The sequence below is a fragment of the Crocodylus porosus genome, unplaced genomic scaffold (assembly GCF_001723895.1).
Source record: "Crocodylus porosus isolate Cpor-Errol unplaced genomic scaffold, CroPor_comp1, whole genome shotgun sequence".
NCBI lineage: Eukaryota > Metazoa > Chordata > Crocodylia > Crocodylidae > Crocodylus > Crocodylus porosus.
This window is the reverse complement of record NW_017728906.1, coordinates 190,079,451-190,100,232: the sequence shown is the minus strand read 5'-3', so window position 1 is coordinate 190,100,232 and position 20,782 is coordinate 190,079,451. Positions and strand designations below refer to the sequence as shown.

At 40.9% G+C, this 20,782-nt stretch overlaps 1 protein-coding gene across 3 annotated transcripts in view; it reads left to right on the top strand.

Annotated features, from left to right (window-relative positions):
* TMEM135 (transmembrane protein 135) overlaps window positions 1–20,782 on the top strand; it is a 345,516-nt gene that overhangs the window by 146,708 nt on the left and 178,026 nt on the right. For 2 of the 3 annotated variants that reach the window (XM_019530374.1, XM_019530371.1), the window contains exon 5: window positions 5,644–5,709. The exons of the other annotated variant lie outside the window; for it this stretch is intronic. In XM_019530374.1, the coding sequence (XP_019385919.1) occupies window positions 5,644–5,709 (66 nt within the window). The remainder of the gene's footprint in view (window positions 1–5,643; window positions 5,710–20,782) is intronic. 3 annotated transcript variants of the gene reach the window in all.

Genomic DNA, 20,782 nt, shown 5'->3' with positions numbered 1-20,782 from the left:
TCATATTTGTGGCCTCTGACCTCACCTGCAACCATGCCTATGCCTCACAGGTGTTACTGCTCATCACTTGGGGGGGTACTTTGCCCCAAGCCAGTGGCACAGCACCTCAGTCCTCTAAGGCTTTGTTGGCCCCAAACCCTCTAAGCCTGGGCAGGGCTCAAAAGAACCCTGTGCTCCTCAGACACCACTGCAACCTGTGTCTTGCCACTGGCAAGCTTAAGCCCCTATGTGCTTCTCTGCTGCTTGGTGACTCCTCCTCCCCATCAGACATACCTGGTCTACTGCTTTAAACTAGAACAAAAGAATATGAGCCCCCTAGCTGTAACTAAACTCTAAGCCCACTGGCTATATAACAAAACCCTCCTTACCTGGGTCCTAGCTCCCTGCAAGGGTACAGCCATCTCACTGCAGAGTCCTTCCCCTTGTGGCCTGCAGGGCCTGGCTGCTTGCCCTGGCTCAGTCTCTGGGCTTATATGCCTCTTCAGCTCTGCCACTTCTGGTCCAATGGCTCCTCATCCACCTGCAGGGGTGTCCAATTAGGGCCTGACTAGCTTCCAGGGCAGCTTGCAGTTGCCGCTCTGGCTGCTTTAGCAGTGCCCTTGCTGACTGAATTGCAGAGCAGCTAGCAGTCAGAGTCTCTGGCTCCAGGCTGCCTATTCCCCTGTGGCCAGCTCATCAAGGGCAATGTTTCCCTCCACTTCGGGAACTCTTTGCTCTTGCTTGCCTCTTGAAATATCAGGGAGCCTCTGGCTCCCTGTTACAAACCTGTATTCATTTTTGTAGCATTAAGCAGAATTAAAGTAGTTGTCTTTGTCTCTTCAGATTTTTAGTCTGCAGAATAATGAAATATATAAGCATGAAAGTCTTTGTGAGGCAAGTATGCTTGTGCACTTATGTAAAATGAATGTCGCTTAGTTTAATAAATATTATGGTATAACTTTATTTGTCAGCTTGGAGACAGACAGAGAGAACTGTGGTGATACAAGTGTTTGCCAGCTATTGTACATACTATAGTATTAAAAAATGGATTTGTTTTATTCACAACATTACAAAACATAGGAAATAGTACTCCTTTCAGTGTAAGCAAAATTAATTTCCTCATCTTAAAATTGTTTAGTAATTTAGAATTTTAAAGAGAGTAAAAGATGGGCCAATAGGAGATTGTAAAACAAGTAGTTTTCTACTGTTCTTCTTCTAATAAAAAAGTACAAGTTTCCCTTCATTTATGCTGTATGTGCATTCCCGGGGAATGGCACATAAGTTGAATTTGCATAAAGCGACCCCACTTTGTACATTTGTTACATTGTAACAAATAGGGATAGGTTCCCATGCAAGGAGGGAGGGAAGGAGGAAGGGAGTGAGGCTGGGACTAGGGAAGGGGTGGGGGGAGGGGAGGGGTACCGCTCCTGTACAAGGCAGCAAAACAAGGGAACAGAGTGGCACTCATCCCAGCCCTGGCTGTAGCAACCTGGGGAGCGGCCGGCGCTAGCTGCATCGTGCTCTGCCTGTCCTCACTCACCTCTGCTCCTGGGCTGCACCATGCCCTGGTGCAGGCAGCTGGTGTTGGTTGCTCCCGGGACTGCTGCAGCTGGGGCAGGATTGAGTGGGGCCACGGCACTTTCCCCTCCCCCCACAGACTCAACTGCTTGGGAAGGTGGGGGGGGGCATCTATGCTGATTGCATAAGAGTGAATTTACCTCGCATATAATGAATTATGGGTCTAAATATGCTCATTGCATAAGAGTGAATTCACATATAAAGATCCCACAAAAATTGAGGGAAACCTATGTGGCAGATTATTTTTGCTAGCAATATTTTTCCATGTGGAAAAGCATTCTAATATAATAAAGGGCTTAGTCTGTCTGTCTGTCCATCCATAACACTCTTGGAGCACTTTGGCTACTGAAACAACTAATCAAAGTGCTCCAAGAGCATTATGGACAGGAGGGGGCAATGCAGTGGAGTGCCACCATGATGGCAGGAATGAAGCAGGCTCCTTCTCCTCCCTCTCCTCCCCCCCGCCCTTCTCCTTGGAGGTGGTGGTGGTGCGGGGTGCTGCCTAAGGGGACGGCGGGGCAAACTTCTCCCCCCTCCCTCTGCTTCTGGGAGGTGGTGGGGGTTAGGGTTAGGAAGCCTTCCCCCCTCTGTCCCCGCCCCCCATCATTCTTGATGGGCAATTTGCTACTTTTTAAATATAATTGTCTTTTTAAAATCTTGCCCTTAATTCAGCCACAAATTATTTAGATCTACAGCTTTTACTAGAGTGGTCACTTTAAAAATTAAGTGAATTTCTGGTGTCTTGTGGTATGGAAGAGATTGTGGAAATTGAGGTACACCAAGGTCAAAAGTATCTGTTGATTTTATTTATTTATTTATTTTTTGGGTGTCCAGTCTGCATCACTTAGTATTTGATATTGTTAAAGTATTCAGTAGTTATTAGCAGTTCTGCAAATCAGATTCCAGGATCTCAAGTTATACATTCAGAAAATGAAAACCATACACTTAGTGAATACATATGAGGAGACTGGTTTAAGTGTTTGGGCTGGCATTGAAAAGTGACCCAGGGCACTACACAGCTGGCCTAACCATGAAAATGACCTTTCTCTTTCTACAGTCCTCTGCTTCATTCATTAGCCCTTACTCCTGTCTGTGTTGTTCACATCATTTGTCCCCTATAATCAGGGAGTTGTATGGCCCTTCTCTTGCAATGAGGCCCATAGTCCCTGTTTCCCAAAAGGTACACACATTCCAACGCTTCTGCAGGAACTGAGGTAGGGAGTCCTTAGAGAAGTCTCTTTCACTACACAATCCTAATTTTCATTCTGACAGCAGTTCTGTCTTTCGTACCAAATGAGAGGAGTCTGGTGGAAACACATGATTATGCAATTAACATCTATCTATATTGTAATACACAAGATGGGAGCACATTTGCATAATAAGGGAACATACTTTTTGAACATTTAACCTTTCAATCTTAATTCTCTTCCATTAATAAAAAAAAAAGTGGTATCATAATGCCTACACACTTCATAAGCTGGACTGAAAGTTTTAGGTAGAGTGCAGAAACTCCTGCCACTTGAGCTATACAATATAAATAATAGCAGTAGTAGGTTACTATTCTCTATATTGGCCATTGTCAGATGTGAAATTTTGCTAGCTGATTTCTCAGAGGGTCATAGAGAAATAGGCATAGTGGGGGTCAGAAAGGGAGTGCTGGACAGTCTAAATAAGAGGTAATGTTTCTAACCCTGCCCATTTTATATTTAAAAATATATTTTAACCAGAAATCAGTAAACTGCAACTTTTCACTGGCTCGCTAAATGAAAAGATTAGCCATAATTTGTAAATTCAGATGAATAAGGTGTTCAGGATGATTCATGATACAAGTGCTTTCAGTTAAAATTATTTTTGCAAAAATCCAGTTGGTCTTATGAAAGATATCACCTGTACCACGAGTTCTGATTCCTTTTGCCTCTAGACCAATGCATCTACAACCTGGATACCTGAAAATATGTTAAAAGCACTTTACAAAAAGTAAAAGTAAACACAAGTTTACCTGTGTGTGTGTGTGTGTGTGTGTGTGTGTGTGCATTCATATAGCTATTTTAGAATTTCAACTCATACATATTGCACACCTTTTATGCTGAATGGAAGAGATGCTCTCTATACATTAAAAAGGGTTGTGTTAACTTCTGCCTTCTCACCTGGTGATGTCCCCTGGTCTTATAGCTAATTGTTACCTCTTTGAAAAACATAGCTTCTTATTGCCAGCTTCAAGAGTTGCATACCAGAAAACTATTTCCATCTCTGTGACCTTGTCATTGACAATTAACGAATGGACATAGGTAGCCTCATTTCCCCCACTCCTGTGGTTGTAGCTTAATCTTCTTAGTGCCACTCAACACATAAAGGGTGCTCCTATCAAGAAATCTATGGTGTCAGATTTGCAAATGCTGTGAATTTGTCTTGCATCTGAATGGCTTTGACATCTGGTGTTAGCAATGTGAGTACAAGTATATTAAGAGAGATATCTTACTAGTAGAGGTGAAAGCAAAGTCACACACACCAGTGGTTTTCAATAGAAACAAAGGCAGCTTAGCTGTATTGACAGAATGCTCTATTTGGCTGAAACATCCTTAAAAATGTTGGTGGGAAGAGTTGATGAAAGAAACCAGTTCTGCAGAACACAAAAGATTGTGTGAGGTTCTCTCACTTTATTCTTTAAGGGGGTGAAGAAGAATCAGATTTTCGTTTTGCTGTGGACTGGTATGGGTGCAAATAAAGTAATCAGTTTTGAAATCTTACCGTTCTGGGGCCGTTACTTTCACTTACAAAAGGAAAAAAGTACAGGGCAATTAAAAACTCTTTTACAGATTTACTTCTGTAGGCAGTTCCTTAAGAAAAAAGAAAATAAACACTACATAATAAAGTGTGTGGAGCTAGTAGATTATTTGGAATGTATGCCATTTAGAATAGTAGTAGGTTGGTGAGCTACTGTTTAATTTGCAATACAATATTTGCAGTATTTCTCTGGTAGGTGCCTTGAAACAGAAGCATATGAAACCAACAATTTGGGTAGCATGAAGCTGTTTACTGTATCAGTCATTGTACGTTATTATGCTAGTGACCAAACTAGAAATAAATAGTGAAGACACTAACATTTTGTTCAAAATGTATTTTAATTTTACTGTGTTTTTGTCTTTGGAAAGTACAACTTGCTCAGTTACTCTAAAATACAGACTTTTATCAGTTGCATATCAGAAACTAGTGTTGGAGAGCCTGTTTTCTTTCACAGTTAAAATATTACACTAGCTGTTATGAAAGACAGACTACTTTATTTCAGAACAGATGAATTAGACATGATAAAATGCAAATATACCTTTTTGTTGCCAAAAGAGAAAATTTATTCCCCTGTTTTGTCACGTTCTATGAATACAAGAACTTGACACACAGGCAAGGTGCTTTCTACTTCTTTTTCTCAAAAACTAAGCAATTCAAAAATCAAGCACTAGAAATTCTAATGTTTATTACTATTCTGAATATGCTTCAGTTGCATGATTTTTTCCTTCAAGTAAAAATATGTCCTTTTAAACTTTGAATGTAAAATTAGTAAATTCAGTTTTTCAGGAATGTATATAATTTTTTTTCTGCTTAATCAGGCAGATGATGGGACAGTCAATACAGAAAAAAATTAAAACTATATCATTTTAAATAAGAGTAAGGGTACTATTTGGCTTTTCTAATATATAATGTCCCATTTTTTGGTATTGCACTTTTGCAGAGATAATCTGTTGGAACAGGGAGCCAACCAAAAGGGGCTTGGGTATGCAAAGGGACAGATTTACATCTTATGCCTTCAAAGCTGTTTATTACTTTAAATTCGTGTTATTAAAACAAGATAATTGAAAACGATGTTACAGAAAATATCACATCTTACAAAGATTTCAGCCTAGAGTTTCCTTTCTCTTTGACAGTCCCTTAAATAATGTTGCCCTGTAGATTTTCCCTAAATATTCTTATTTAAGTGATATAATAGTAAAATAGCAATCATGACTTACATTTAATGCATGGGAACAGTTGAAAAACTGTCACTACTGTAATGTATCTTTAAAATAAGTAACCTGTTTGCTTTTTTAAACACAGGCCACAGAGACATTATTTCGAATGGGGGTAGCAAGAGGAGCCATTACACCTTTAAGGCATGGAGAAGTAAGACTGAATATCTATCTCTCTTTTTCTATCTCTTTATCTAATATAATACAATACGTTTTATTCATGATATTCTGATGATTTTGGGGGTTTATATATTGTATTCAAGTAACTGAAGTGTGGCTGGCCTTGCAGTTGAAGCATTTAACTGCTTTGCAGTTTACCTACTCACTGAAGAGTAGAGCCTAGATCCTGTGCAGTGGAGAGGGGCATGGTGTTAGTAGTTGTTTGCATTTTTCTTTTCACTGAATCAGCATGTGGCACCATAATCTAGATCACTCATCTGAGGATCCTTCTACATCAAACAATTCTCTACTAAACATTCTGCACAGGGCCAGCATGGGTGAGGGAGCTAGGATGAGATCAGGCTCTGAGGTTGGGTGGCCGCAGGCAAGTCACTTCACCTGTTTTAGTTTATCTTTAAAAATTGCCTTCTTCAAGGATTATTGCAAGGGTTAATTAGTTAACATTCACTCTTCTTTACAATCCTGAAGCTGTTCACATTTGCTAGTGTCTGTGTCGGGTGTTTTTTTTCCTCTGTCCTTTGGGCTGCTCTACATCTAATTACTGTTGTTAGAATTCTGCTGTTGAAGTAGCTCCGGTATCCAGGAAGCGATTCATACTGAGGTTGAAGTCCATGAAAAATCTGACACTCGATTATTGCATTCTGCGGTAATGGCCCAAACTATGCAGCAACTCTGCATTATTTTGGATCAGTACTGTTGAAAACAATATCACGTGCTGTTGCGTCTGCGTGGTGTTGATTTATATTCAGGGTTAATACCGAGTGCAAATTCGTTGCCTAGTACATATGCCCTTAGGTTTAATCTATACTACTAGTTCCTTGTGGAGCCGAGGACCATCAGTTTCTGCTCAGTGGACTAATTCTTCTGCTTCTGCCTGGCAGCAATATACCGCATATACACATTACCAGATCTTCATTTGGCTGCTGAGGTCCATTCAGAAGCTGGTGCCTTTCCAAAGCATATTTCACATTCTGGCCTGGCTGCTCTGTGTAGCTATGTGGTGCTGCTAGAAGCACACAAGTGTGGGGATGCCCTGATGGCTTGGTGATGGTCTGTCAGTTCTGGTAGCAGAGGCAGGTGAGTGTCAATATGGACTTACTCTATAATTTCAACTGTATGATACTTTCTTACTGTGTGGATCAGTTTTGATTTAATATTGCCTTTGAAGTGGAGTAATACCTCTTCCTCAAAACAAAGTTTTTCTCTCTTGCATAATGGCTAAGGGAGGAGCATTAGATGTTTCCTTTTTCTATAGCATTTCCTTGATCATAGGTTTAACTATGTGTCTGTTATGCATTTTGAAGCATTGGTTTCCGCAGTTGGTCAGTAAAAGGGTATAAAATATGATGGATCTTCCTGTAAGATGCCAACTATGGAATATATGCAAGACTTCCAGCTTTTCTTTGCATTTTGAGAGAGATGATGTATGGCTGTTTCTTATGATAGCAGAATGTGCTTCATTCAAGATTTTGTAATTTTTTTGTATTAGAATAAATGTTCTATTGCTTCTAATAAAGTTGAAGTGCACTTTGTTTGTAGCAAGCCAAGTGGATTGTGGAGAAATTGCGTTCATTTTTTAATGAATACTAACTAGATCCTGCAGTTAAAACAAACAAAAAAAAACCCCAACCCCCCCGAAAAATACAAACAATTACTATAACTTTTATGTGTAGTATGGTGGTAATAAAAAAGCATGTCTTATATCATCGTACTGCTTCCTTCATGATAACCTCATCCTATTAAAAAGGGCATTCAGTAGCAAAATCATGCTTACTGAACAACATGGATATGAGCTCTTTTGAATCAGTTATCTTCTCTTAACCGTACTGAATTTTAAAATGGAACATCATTTATGAAACTGATTTGTAAACTGCTCACTTCTACTGTGTGACAGGATACGAGGCAAGTGAGACCGATGATCTGACCTAGTAAATGGTAATTCTTATTTTCTTATGATTATATGATGCACAATGTGAGACGACTGAGCTTGACAACCCAGATGATCCTTTCCAATCTAATGTTTCTCTGCCTTATGGGAATCTTGGGCCGAATGTGAGCAGCCAGAAAATCTGTGATGACCAGTTTTACCGCTGTTCTAGCATTTAAGATTTTTTGTACTAGAAGTAGCTGCTTGTTTTATGCGCTATGACTAAGGTTGTGGTTCTTACATAATGTTAGCATCCTCCCTTAGTGGAAATGTGTATTTGAATGGAAATGCTTCTGCATCCACAAAGCTCTAGTCTACAGCACTTCCATCTTCTACTATCTCGCCCTCCAAAGCATGAAATCATGGAGGCATTTGTGCTACTGCAGAGCCAGTGAATTGATTAAACATGTTATCAATTGAAAGAAAAAATGTTGAAACAATTTTTTCTCTGATCGTCACTAAGATGGTAGGATTTAAAAAAAAATTCCATTTGTTTGCGTAGTTTGTTTTATCGCCCTGATTGGGAAAACAATTGCACTGTGCTGTTTTGTTTGCATCCATCTTTTACAAAACTACAGGAAGAAAAGAAATGCATTAAATACTAAGAAAGTTAGGGTCTAAACCACAAATATTGGTAGAGAAAATTGAAGCTGGTGTAGAACCTTTAAGTACTTTGGATAAAATGAAGTCTTGAGACCATAACCTGGGGCTTCTTCTGCCCAGATAACTGCATTTATCACTGGATTTAAGGTAAGGATCATGTTTCTATTCACTTTGGATGCTTACAGACTTAAAAAAAAAAAAAATCCCTCAGAAGCAGCAGCCTGTAGTTTGACCTGGCATCTGTATAGATTGGGTGCTTTAGCGGGGCTTTTTAGCAGTTTTATCTTCAGCCGATTCAATCAACTATTAGATAAAAGCACCAAAATAACCCCACCACAGTGTGCAGTCTATATAGATGTTGGGTCCAACTAATGCAATGTCTAATACAATGCCTCGCGGGAGTATAGCAATTTTAAAGTAAAGCCCTTTTTTTAATGTCTGTAAGCATCCATCTGTCTGTCTAACCCTTTGAATCTTTCATTATTGACAGCACCGTTATTATTGATAACTTCCAAAGAGGATGCTTTCACCCTAGTCCTGGCAGTTAGGGTTAGAACTAGGGTGAACCATCAGGACTGGGAGGGCATTGAACATGTGTCTCTGACTTCCTGGGCAGTGCTCTGTTCACTATTATATAACAGATGAACACCACTGCCACAGGCACATCCACATCCTGTTTCTAAAATGAAAAGGGTGAGCCAGCTTATTATGTTTTGTTTATTGACTAAACCAGTTATTGGTGATGGTGAAAAGACTAGTAACATTGAATACAACAGAAAACCTTAAAATAGCATAAAGAACAGCTTTGAGTTATGTAAATTATAACAAAGTGATGCAGCATAAAATTATTTTCAAATGCAGTTCCTATTTGGTTGGAAGTATGCAGGGAAATTATGAAGTGCATGTGTGGTTTGTTTGTATGTATATTGTGCCCATGTAAAAAGCTGAATACTTAACTTTGGTGAATCAGACAAGACGCTTTGATGCAAATTCCCATTGTGAACATTACAGTGTACTGTATTTAAATAATCATAGAATCATAGAAAATTAGGGTTGGAAGGGACCTCAACCCCCTGCTCAAAGTAGGGCCATCCTCAGTTATATCTTCCTAACCGGGGATTTGTATAGTCAGGTCTTAAAAAGCTCCAAGGATGGAAATTCCAACCAGAATAACATTATTAAAATGAAATTGATATTTTCCCAAAGGAATGCAGTTACCTTGTGAAATATGAAATTATCTCTTCTCTTAATAAAACGTGTACTTGATGAGCCAGAACAGAAAAGAGAAAGCTTGAAGTTAATCTATTGCTGGCTATATTCAGTCAGAGAGATGATAACTTGGCAATAAAAACTCAATCAGGCTAAATCATTTATCAGAAAGGTAAGATTGAGAAAGGAACCAGTTAAATGGGAAAAAAATAAAGTCACTTTGTCATAGCACTATTTAACATGCAAGTCTGGGTATAAATGTTTTTAACACTAGAAGGAAAAATCAAGGTTAATCTGAGCTGATTAAAAATGTTCATGTTACATTGCAAATAACAGACTAATTCAGGAGTAGGAACCTCTTCTGGCTGCTGGCCAGATGACTCGCCCCAGATCAGAGGTACGTGGAGAGGCGTTAGGGCTTGGCCACTCCTGGTGCGTATCCCCACAGCAGCAGGGGGCTGTCTGGGCTGGATCCAATAGCACTATGTACCAGATCTGGCCGTAGGTTGCCAACCTGAGGAGTAACTGATTAAACATTTTACTGTGTAAACAATGGGGAAAGCATTAAGGACCATCTAAGTTGGGCCAGTTTTCATGGACTGATTTGTAATTTATAGTTTTGAAGAAACTTTGTCTCTTTCTGCCTGCCTGTAGACTTTCTGTATGCCAGGGCATTCATCCTTTCAGCCTTTATTTGCATATGCATTCAGAATTTTTAAGCTTTGTCTTTATTATCTTTGAAGAAATTTCTGTTGAGATGCTACATTATCTTACTTTTTACTTGAGGATTACAAAATAACTTCTGAGGTTTTGACACGCACATTGGAAATGATGCTGCCAAGCCTCATTCATCTAAATGAGGTAGATGGGGTTAAGAACTGTTTCACTGTCTGAAAATGTATGAAATTGTGCAAAGGACTTGCTCAATAGAAGCCTTAGCCTTGTTTTGACTGAATACTGAAAAAAATAATAGCATTCACAGGAGGGAATCAAACCCCGAAATATTGTTGATTTCAGCATGCAGTCATCTTCATGTTTTGTTACAGAAGTATTTATATCAGCGGCTCCATTTTTGGGGATTGTGTGCTGGGCAGAAGCATCCCAATTTCCCTTACAGCTCCTAGACATTATAATGATGTTCCAGAAAGGCATATATAGATGTGCCCAACCTTACCTATACATATAAAGTGAAATGTTTCCTGTCGATTTTTTTTTTTTAAAGTTATCTCACTTCAATTTCACCCATAAAGGGAAGCTGTCAGTCCTATTGTTGCCCTGAAGTTTATGGTTTCTCTTGTGTGCTAGGAACTAGGCAACTGGGGTTTTATTTCTAGCTGTGGCATAGACTTCTTGTGGGGACTTGGGCAAATCACAGAGGGTCTGTCTGCCTGTCGTCTCACTACTCCTTAGTTTCTCCATTTGAAAATAGAAGCACTTCGTATTTTTTATTTTTATTTTTACTTTATTTTTTTTTTTTACCAGACAGACAAAGCCATAAGGGAACATAACTCTTACAGACGTTAGGGTGGAAAAGAGAAGATCCGTAGCTGTTTATCAATAGCTTTTGTACTTATGAAGTCAAAGACTGACTCCAGATTTTTTGCAAGCTCTGGTGTGGCTTTTTCAGCCAAAGAATCTGGGGTCTTTAGAAAGAGATGCGGTACCCAGTCTTTATCTTTGTAGCCTGGAACATCTTATAATGCTGCTGAACTGTCCCAAAGGAGAGCACTGGCAGAGGTCTGTGTAAAGCGTCTGAGGAATGCCAGGGAAACATTTAGAAAGATAAAGGATACTGCAAAGAGGGTGCAGTCCAATTCTGGGCAGTGGAGCAATTAGGCTCTGATTGCTTGGGGTTAGTGTGGATTTTTCCCTCTCAAACATCCATGAAGTTGTTTCCCAAATTCTTCCCACAATCTCTCTTCCTTTCAGGGCAAGTGACTGGATTGATTCCTTATATTGCTCTGCAAACTTCTCTGTATAAGACCAGAGAGTTCAAGATAAGCACTTATGTCAGCCGTTAGTTTAAGTTGAATTGCAAGAGGATCCCTGTCATCTAAGTTCTTACAGAAGATTTAATAGCTTTATGATCCATACACAAATCAAAATGATTGAGGGTAGTTTGCCACAAGTGCTAGGGCAGCTAAAAGTGGGTAGGGTACGGCCAAGCCTAAAGTAAAAAACTGCCATTGAGCATTTGCTTGCAGAACCAAGAGTAGCCATTTAAGCATGCTTCTAGCACTGTGTTTGTGGATTCTAATATACCATCCCAACTGGATTTGTATCCTAATTTTCTGTATGTCGTGTTAGCAAGAACCAGAAGGTTAGGTACTGTAGAAACCACTTCATAACATAAAGTAAGCCAGTTTTTATTCATCTTCTTGCATTTTGTCTCAGAATTTATTAGGGGGTTCCTTTGGACTCTCTACTTCTGTGGGGTACAGCATTAATGATTATCAAACATATCTTCCCATGTTAGAAAATAAATTCTTTCTTTTTACTGGGACCAAATTGGTTTCCTCCTTACCAGATTTCTGTTACTATAAGATTTTTGGTAGCCCTACCTCTTGTTCCTGCATCCAAATGAAATATGAAAATTAAGTATTTTATAATAATTTTTCCTTTGAACATTAGGATCTGGTATGTGAGACAGCATTGACTTCAGTAAACTCAGGCATATTTTAGATCTCTATATCACCCAGTGTGGGTATCCCCACTCCTTTACTTTTGTTAGGGAGACTGCCAATATCCCGTTGCCCATGGGAGGTCCAGTGACTAACTGTTTTCCTCATACAGTAATGGTAAAGGAAATCCAAATGCTTCTCATTTGGGTCTTTAATAAGAGTCCACATCTGGCCTCTCCTGTCTATTCATTCTTCTGTGGTTGAAGTAACTGGAGGAAGTTTCCTTTTTTTCCCAGTGTGATGACTCTGTTTACATCTGTGGCCTTTTTCTAGGAGAGATGTAATATTGCATTAATTTTTAAGGATATGCTGGATGGCAGCATAAGAAAGCTCAATGTTCTAATGCCCAATGAATCTTGAATTATGGGTTCTGATTACATTGCTCATCTGAACATTTGAGTTAAAAAAATTCCTTTAAGATGGAAAAAATACCCCTGGCATCTGTATGAATGTTCTACAGTGCTTTTGTAGAACTTGCCAAATCTTCCAGTATGTCTAGTATATTGATGCAGTGTTTCGTCAGGATTAATAAATTGCATTATTTGGAAAGAAGAACCAGTCTCTAAGTATTGTTTACCACAATGCAAGGAATCAGCCTCTTGCATTTTAGTTTTTTTGGGAGTCGAGCAATTAAGAATGAGATTATTTGACAAATAATGTGTGTATCCTTTGGTGGGTGTGGTGGTGATGTGGCAACTTGACTGGAAATGCTTAGCCATGCTGCACAGTGGACTGCTGTAGTTTGTTGTAACTGTGACCTAAACTTCTTCCACCCCAGCTTCTTCCTCATGCAGCCCCTTCTCACCCTCCTTACTGTCAGACCCTTGGCACATGGAAGTGAGGGGCAAATTTGAAAAGACTGACCTTCAAATAAACAGACCTCTAGTAATTTGCATATATTACAGATACTCCTAGACTTAGTTGATCCAGATGTGATGCATTTTACCTTTTTTTAAACTGTTGTAGGTTTTAGCTCAGATATTCCACTTTTAAGGAGCATTTTTGTATCTACTTATACATCATACAAACTATGTATGATATTAGTCCAAAGCTAAAAGGCTCATAATTTACTATATATTTCATGGGGTTGCGTCCCAGCTCAATCAACAGTATTTCAAACCATGATGACCCCTGCTCATTATGTGGGTGTACTCCAGGTTACGCCCCCCCACCCCCACACACACAAAGGATCCATGTGCTAATTAGCCCTCCAATCTTGACTGGAACTGGGGTTCTTGTCATGAATCCTGGGATCCTCCAAAAATTTATATACAGATGAGGTGAAGGACAGCTTGGTCTGACTTCACCTCATTGACAGTGGGCCACACTTTTTTTAGCATATGATACAATGATCACAAAACAAGGAAAAACATATTCACAATTTTATGTCCAAATTTTGCAACCACCTGATTGTTGATTACTATTATTGTGCAAATCCAATAGAGTTTCATTGAATGCGTGGTGAGGGCATTCAGAGATTATATGGTTCAAAATTTGAAAAGAAACACCACACTTGCAGTTTGGTGAGCTAGTCCAGCCCCACTGATGCAACAGAAATCTACATCTGCTGTGTCCTTTCCTGATTTGGTTTAGAGAAGACCAAAGATGTCTAGGGAGATGAAAGCCAGCTAGTCTAATGGTGAGATTTGTAGTAATAACTTCCGTATTAAGGAGTGAATTGAGTCACTTTTGTGGCATTTTGAATCTTAAATAATTCTTGCTCAAGTTGCGTTGCTGTTCTCTAAGTAGGATGTCTAGATTTTAATCTTGGACATGGTGGGCTTAAGAGCTCTTCATGTATAGGCAGCTGTGGGTTATTTTTTATTTTAGTACATAACTTAGCTAAGGCATTTTTTTTCTTAATGGGGGAGAATGTATGTTACTAAGAATAGGGAGCCATTGAAGAGGGCTGGATTGGATTCTTCCTGTAATGAATTGCATTGCTTGGTTGAGTTGTATATCAACTTTATTAGCTTGAGTATTGTTTAACCAGATTGGAGCACAGTATTCCACCAAAGAGTAGACAAGGACTAAGGCTGTTGTTCTCAGTGCATTGACATCATCTCCCCATGAAAGTGAGTTTCTGGAGCAAATTATTTTGGAGTTCTAACTTGGCTACTGTCATAGTTAAGTGATTTTTATAGGACTTTGTTCTCTCTAGGATGATTCCTGAATATTTAGGAGTACCATTTTAGCATAGAAACATGCTGGTTTCTGAAAACAGTACTGGGTTGATTAATTAGCTTGTTTATTGTTTAAGTGAAATGTAGACACTTCCCAGGATTTGGGCACAAATGTCATTGTTTAAAGTAGGTATCTAAAATATTCAGATCAGATGTAAGTATTATTTCTGTTCTGGAGAAACAAGATTGTTGCATAACCAGAGCTTTGTCATCAGTGTGTGTGAATTTTCTTGAGGAGGTGCCTGGGTGGTCATGAATGTAAAGAGTAAACAACAGAGATGCAAGGACTGATCCCCATGGGAGTCCATTGTTTAGTCTGTGGTCTACTGATGTTTTCAGAAAAAAAATTGGAACTGTCTATTGCTCAGCATGTTGTCTAGTAAATTAGCAATTTTAAGACAAGGTATGATGATCACATATACCAGCTTATGTGTATTTTCTGTCCATAGCTTGGGTGAACTGTTTGATGTTTGCCAGACATTTAAGGCTGGTGAAGAAATGGGAATAATTGGAAATGGGAAAGAAAGGTGCAGCTCAGCTGTGGGAGTGAAGTAGAAGTCAGAATGTATTCAATGTAATGGCTCACCATGACTTGTAAAAGAGTTGGTGCTTAAGGGAACTGTGTGCAGCAGACACCACTGTGTATGTTGAGCAGATGGGCTGCATTGACTTATCTTTGTGGTAAGGTTCCCATCAGCATTTTGGCCTTTTTGCTAAACCCAAATATAGTATTTTTGGCACCAAGGGGAGGGTGTCTGGGCTTGTTTGACCCATCCGTTGGTGGCCTGGTATTGTAGTACCTCCAGGCCTGGTGCCAGTTCCCTGTGGAGGGAACACCTGCGTGTTCATTTTATTATATATTTTTAAGGGCCACTCCAAAAATAAAAGTTCCCATCAGTATGTTTGCCCAATATGGGCCATATGTTTTATAGTCATGCTTAGTGTTGGCTACATTTAATCAGCTTAATAGTTGGTTTCCATTCCTGAGCACATACTGTTTTTGGCAGCAGTTTAATGATAGACAGTGTATTTAATGAGGCTTCCTTGTATACAAATGTAAGATGAGGGGCTTCCCCCCCATGTAGATTGTGGGGGGGGGGACTTTTGTCCTGTATTAGAATAAATATAGCAGTTTATTATAGCAGAAATACATCCCAGTAAAAAAAATTAAAAGGGTGAGATTGTGAAACCAAGGAAGTTAAGCACCCAATTCAGGACAATTTGGGCACATAACTCTTTCATGTGCTTTATCCAAATGTCCAGTATACAGATTTATAAAAACTGTTATGAATGAGAAATGGCGAAAATCCAAACCTGTAATGTAGGAGATATAAGCCAAGCAGTGCCACCTGAATCTCAGAACATTTTTACAGTCTTGAAGTTTTCAAGAGAAAGTTATTTACTATTTTAAAATCAATATAACTAACGTATGTTATGCTTCAGAAGTTAGTATGATTTGCTTAAATTTAAATAGACAAATTTTACTTGGATCTAGCTACTAAACAGTGCTACCATTGTACCTCCATAGGTAACACAGTAAACACACTTGGATAGCTGAAATACATCTGTTTCTTCTTAACAATTAAACAGTGCAGCCCTATTTTTATTATAATTTTACAGGTTATGGTTTTGAAATCTGTATTGAAAAATGCACAGAAATATAAGTTTATGCAGAAACAAAGCCCGATCTGATATCCAATACAGTTGCCATCAGGTGGTAAGTCCAGTGTGGTGGGAGGGAAGGGCTGTGGGGGGTAGATTAACGGCCCCCGCTGTGAGGTAGGGGGCAGGGGCAGGCACTGCCCAGACGGGACGCGGGGGCACAGGACAGAGTCATGGCTCGTGGGGTGGGGGCGGCTCCCACTGCTGCTTGCATCCTGGGAGGGCGGGGGCGGTGGGCATGTGCCCCCGGATCTGAGTGGTGTGGGGCGGGCTGCAGCTATGGGTGGAGCCGTAGCCAGCACTGCACGGGGCTGTTCTTACCAGAGGCTGGGCTCAGAGTGGGCTGTGGTGGTGCTGGGAAGAGGCTACAGCCACCCCAGATTTTGCTGCAGCTCTGCTCCCAGCCCTACACTGCTGTCTGGCACTGCTGTGGCTAAACGCCTTGCCTCCACCCAAGCACCAGTAAAAGCTGGGGCTGCGCTGGGCAATGGTGTGGATCTGGGAGTGGAGCTGCAGCAAAATTTGGGGTGGCTGCAGCCTCGTTTCAGCACCACCAGAGCCTGCTCTAAGCCCAGCCCCCAGCAAGAAATGCCCCACGCAGCACAGTCTCTTCCTCCAACCCGCAGCTGCAGCCTGCCCCGCGCCACACAGATCTGGGGGCACATGTGCCTCTGTGCCCACTCTGCTGGGGTGTAACCAGCAGCAGGAGCTGCCCCCACCCCATAAGTTGCACCTCTGTCCTGCACCCCATCTACCCTGGCTGGGCAGTGCCTGCCTCTGCCCCCTCCCTCACTCTGTGGTGCTTTGATCTGCTCCCCCATGCCCCTTCCCTCCCCTTCTGATTTACCAGCTGGAGGCAGCTCTCTACAATGCCGGCTCTGCTCTGTGCTGTGCTATGGCTGCACTCAGCATGGGTATTTATTGGCCAAATTATCGGTCCCATAGGCCAAAATCTGATATAGACAATTTTCTTTATATCGGTACCAATCTGATATTGGACTGATGCATCAGTGCAGCTCTAGTCACTAGTAGTGGGGAACTAGATTTGATGACCCAATGGGTCCCTCCAGGTCCTTTGTTCCCATGTTTTCTGAGTACTAGAAAACTATCCTTTCTTTTTAAAGCTTACTTTTTGTATATTAAAAAGGGGGCAAAATGACATACATTGGAGCAGTGGGTCTCTACTGTTTTAAATACGAGACACCACTCCATAACATTTTGAGTATAGTTGAGATCCATTTTTGTGCTGCCTTAGCTTCCCTCAGTACTTTTCAGCTGGGGCAATGCTGCTGACATGGCTGGGTGAAGATGCTCCACATGCTTTGTGCAGAGCCAGACCAGGAAAGGCTGTGGCAGGAACATGCTCTCGTTCCTGCATTAGGATTATCTGATAACCCTAAAACAGGCAGGAGAGACTGCTCTTGCCAGAACCATTTCTGGTCTGACCTTGCACAGAAACAGGGGTGTGGGGCAGTTTTATTTGCTCCAGCTCTATCTGCTCTTGTTTCTAGGAAGAGGATACAGGGTTGGAAAATAAAGGGTTATGGCAAGAATTAGAGCTCCTGCCTGCTTTAGACTTATCAAATAAAACCTCATTTAGTCAGGAGTGTTCACGCAGGCCATAGCCCTTTCTGGTCTGGCAGCACATGAGGCATGCAAGGCACTTTTATCTGGCTACATACAGCAGTGGTGCCCACATTGTAGTGTCTCTGGAAGGCTCTCATGGCTCTCTGGTTGAGAACCAGTGCATTAGAAAGTATTAAAAAGTGAGATTTTTTGTTTTTGCTAAGAAAGCAAGGATATCTATATAACAATTCAAACTTTATAATGTGAGAGCTTGAATATCTGGGTGCCTGTACACAGGTGTGGAGGGTACTCTGACACGTAATTACAGCATGTCACAGCAGACTCGATTAATCAAATCTGGCTTGTGGATCATCAAATGAGCTTTTGTTCAAGCACGCCCATTGCCATTTTGAATCACAGGGACACTGATACACGAAATGCTGTGGTGCTTTAATTAGAGTGGATCTCGGAGCTACTCTAATTAAAGTGCTGCCACCCCCCCCCCCCAACCCCAGACCACATGTAAAAATGTCCTTTGTTTTAGCAGCTCTGTTCAATTATTGTCTTATGCCATCATTTGTTTTTCTTACCAGAACAAGGAGCAATGTCTCAAGTTGCAGCAAGGGAAGTTTAGGTTGGATATTAGGAAAAATGTTCTCATGAGGAAGACAGTAAAACACTGAAACAGGTTACTCAGAGAGGTGGTGCACTCTCCATCCTTGGAGGTTTTTAAGCCCCAGCTAGACTCAGCTTTGGCTTAGTTGGGGATGGTCCTGCTTTGAGCAGTTGGTTGGACTAGAGGACCTGATGGAGGTCCCTTCCAACTCTAAATTTCTATGATTGTATGATAAGTAGGAGGATGCTGATATCCTTCTAGAAGGACTGACTTCTTGGGATAACCTAATGTTGGAATAAAGTTAGTGAAAGCTTCAGAAACAAAAAAGAAGCCGATAATCGATAATTTTATTTTTTCCTTTTGATCTGATACTCAACTAATGTATCGGTGCACCTCTGGTTTTTTTGAGTTGTTTTGTAACAGAAGAATTGCTCTTATTTTTCTGTAGTCAAAAATGAGTGAAAACTAAGAGCTGTATTTTCTGACATGTACCTTCAGTCTAAGGTAACCCTTGCTGTCCCAAATATATCCTATCAAATGTAAGACATAGGTAAAAATCCCAGTTCTCACTCAGATGAATTTTCTTTGAAAATCACCATTTGATTTCAGAGATTTGAAGTTTAGCATCAGGTCAGTGCTTGTATCATAACTGTTTTGTCCTGCTGTATAGGATTTATTTTGTTTTTTAGTTCCAGGCTCTTGTTCTTTGGGCTAAAAGATATATGTATATGGAGGCAGCATTTTTAGAAGAGTGTTGAAGGGTTGACAGTAGTTCATGTTTCATAATTAACTACTTCTGTCAAGTAAGTTAATGTCCTTAATAATCTTTTGATACTTTGTTCTTAATTGTTTGGAATGATGGTGTCCATAATCAGGAACTGAAAGGCCAGGGACTGAAATTACACATAAGTGTACAAGTGATTGGAAATCATTTCAAATCTTTATCACAACAGGGCTAGGGACAGGCATGCAAAAAGCCTAAGCCTGAATTGATTCAATCTTTGCTAATTAGTCTAACCTGGCTAGGTTGAACCAGTTTGCAACTGAACAGATATTCCCTCTGGACTTAGGAAATGCAGGTACATGCCTGCAGTGGCTCAGGGTAGAAGCTGAGGGGTGCTAGAGCAGCCCTCCCTACCTTCTACAGTGCTGAGCTGGGGTGGGGCGTGGCCAGGCCTGGCCAGGATGCTCTGATTAGGGAGGGGTGTAAACCCCCACCCTGCCTGCGGTCTCAGGCTTTTCTCCTGCTCACTGCTCAAGTGTTGCCAGCCCCCATCCCCAGGCTAGTACTCTGAGCAAAGGCGTGTGTGTGCAGTGCATGCATCTGTTGATGATACTGAGCTTTTTGATCTCCTCCCTGTCTGCAAACCTGGCAGGGCTGCAAGCCAGCAGGGAGTTATTAAAACTACAGTGTGTATCAACCCATCAGCAAAATAAAAGCCTCTGTCATTAGTTCAACCTCTTCTTAAACAGCAACTCCAAAACACCCTAAGCAGACACTGTCCTATCTGCCTTTGTCTTGTCCCAGTGAAATTGGAGACACGCAGACACCTCTCAGTATTAGCTAGGATACCACTTGCCTAGGGTCCATGGGGCTGGGGTCCATGCTGTGGGAGGTAGGGAGGGGGAAATCCCTGCTTGAGCAGTGAGGGAAGCCAGGCAGACACTGGTGGGCTTGCAGTCTACCCCAGAGCTCTAGCCGTGGAGGAGAGGGGCAGAGTCAGCCTATTGTTTGGAGCAGAGAGCATAGCCTAGCCCATCCTGGGGCTGCAAAGCATCTGGGTTGCTGGGGAACTCTGGTTTAAATTAAACCAGGAAGGTGTCTGGGAGAGACATTGCATAAACCAGTTTGATCCAAATCAGTTAAGTCTGATACTACATTCAACCAGGTTTATCTTAAACCAGTTTCAGCCATTTTCAGACTGATTTATGTCCACTGAGTTTATGTTCTGTTACAGGTTGAAACCAGTTTTTGATCACTTAAACCAGTTTATTTGTAATGTCTGTCCCTAACCCAGAAGTTCAGTGTACATAAATCGCTTTCAAAATGGCCAAAACTGGTTTAAGATAAAACTGGGTGAATGTAGTATCAGACTTAACTGATTTAGGTTAAATTGGTTTATTGAACCTGTCCCAGATCCCCTCCAGATTCAAGTTAACTTGCAGTCCCCCAGAATCTCATGCTGCTTTGCAGCTCCCCGCAAACTCCCCTGCACCCTTGCCTGGTTGGTGGGCTTGCCTGGGCCCAATTTGTTTGCTCCAGCTGAGCAGGGAGGAATGCTCTTGTGCCCCTTGGCTTCTGGTCTGGGCCACTGCAGGAATGTGGCTGCATTTCCAGAATCAAAAGTGAATGTCTGTTCATTTGCTTATGGTTCAATATATGCAGCTTAGACTAACCTATGAAGATTGAATCAGTTCAGGACTTGGACTTTTTGACTATACTAAGCCAAAGTGAGAACGGGGGAAGAGTAAAGTGGATTTTCTCAGCACTCTGTTAAGAATTTTGAGGAACAAAACAGCTGGCAGAAAATATGAATTCTGATATTTTCTTAAAATAATATTTATTTGAGAGCTTTTTTCAGGCTTATTAAAGTCATTTG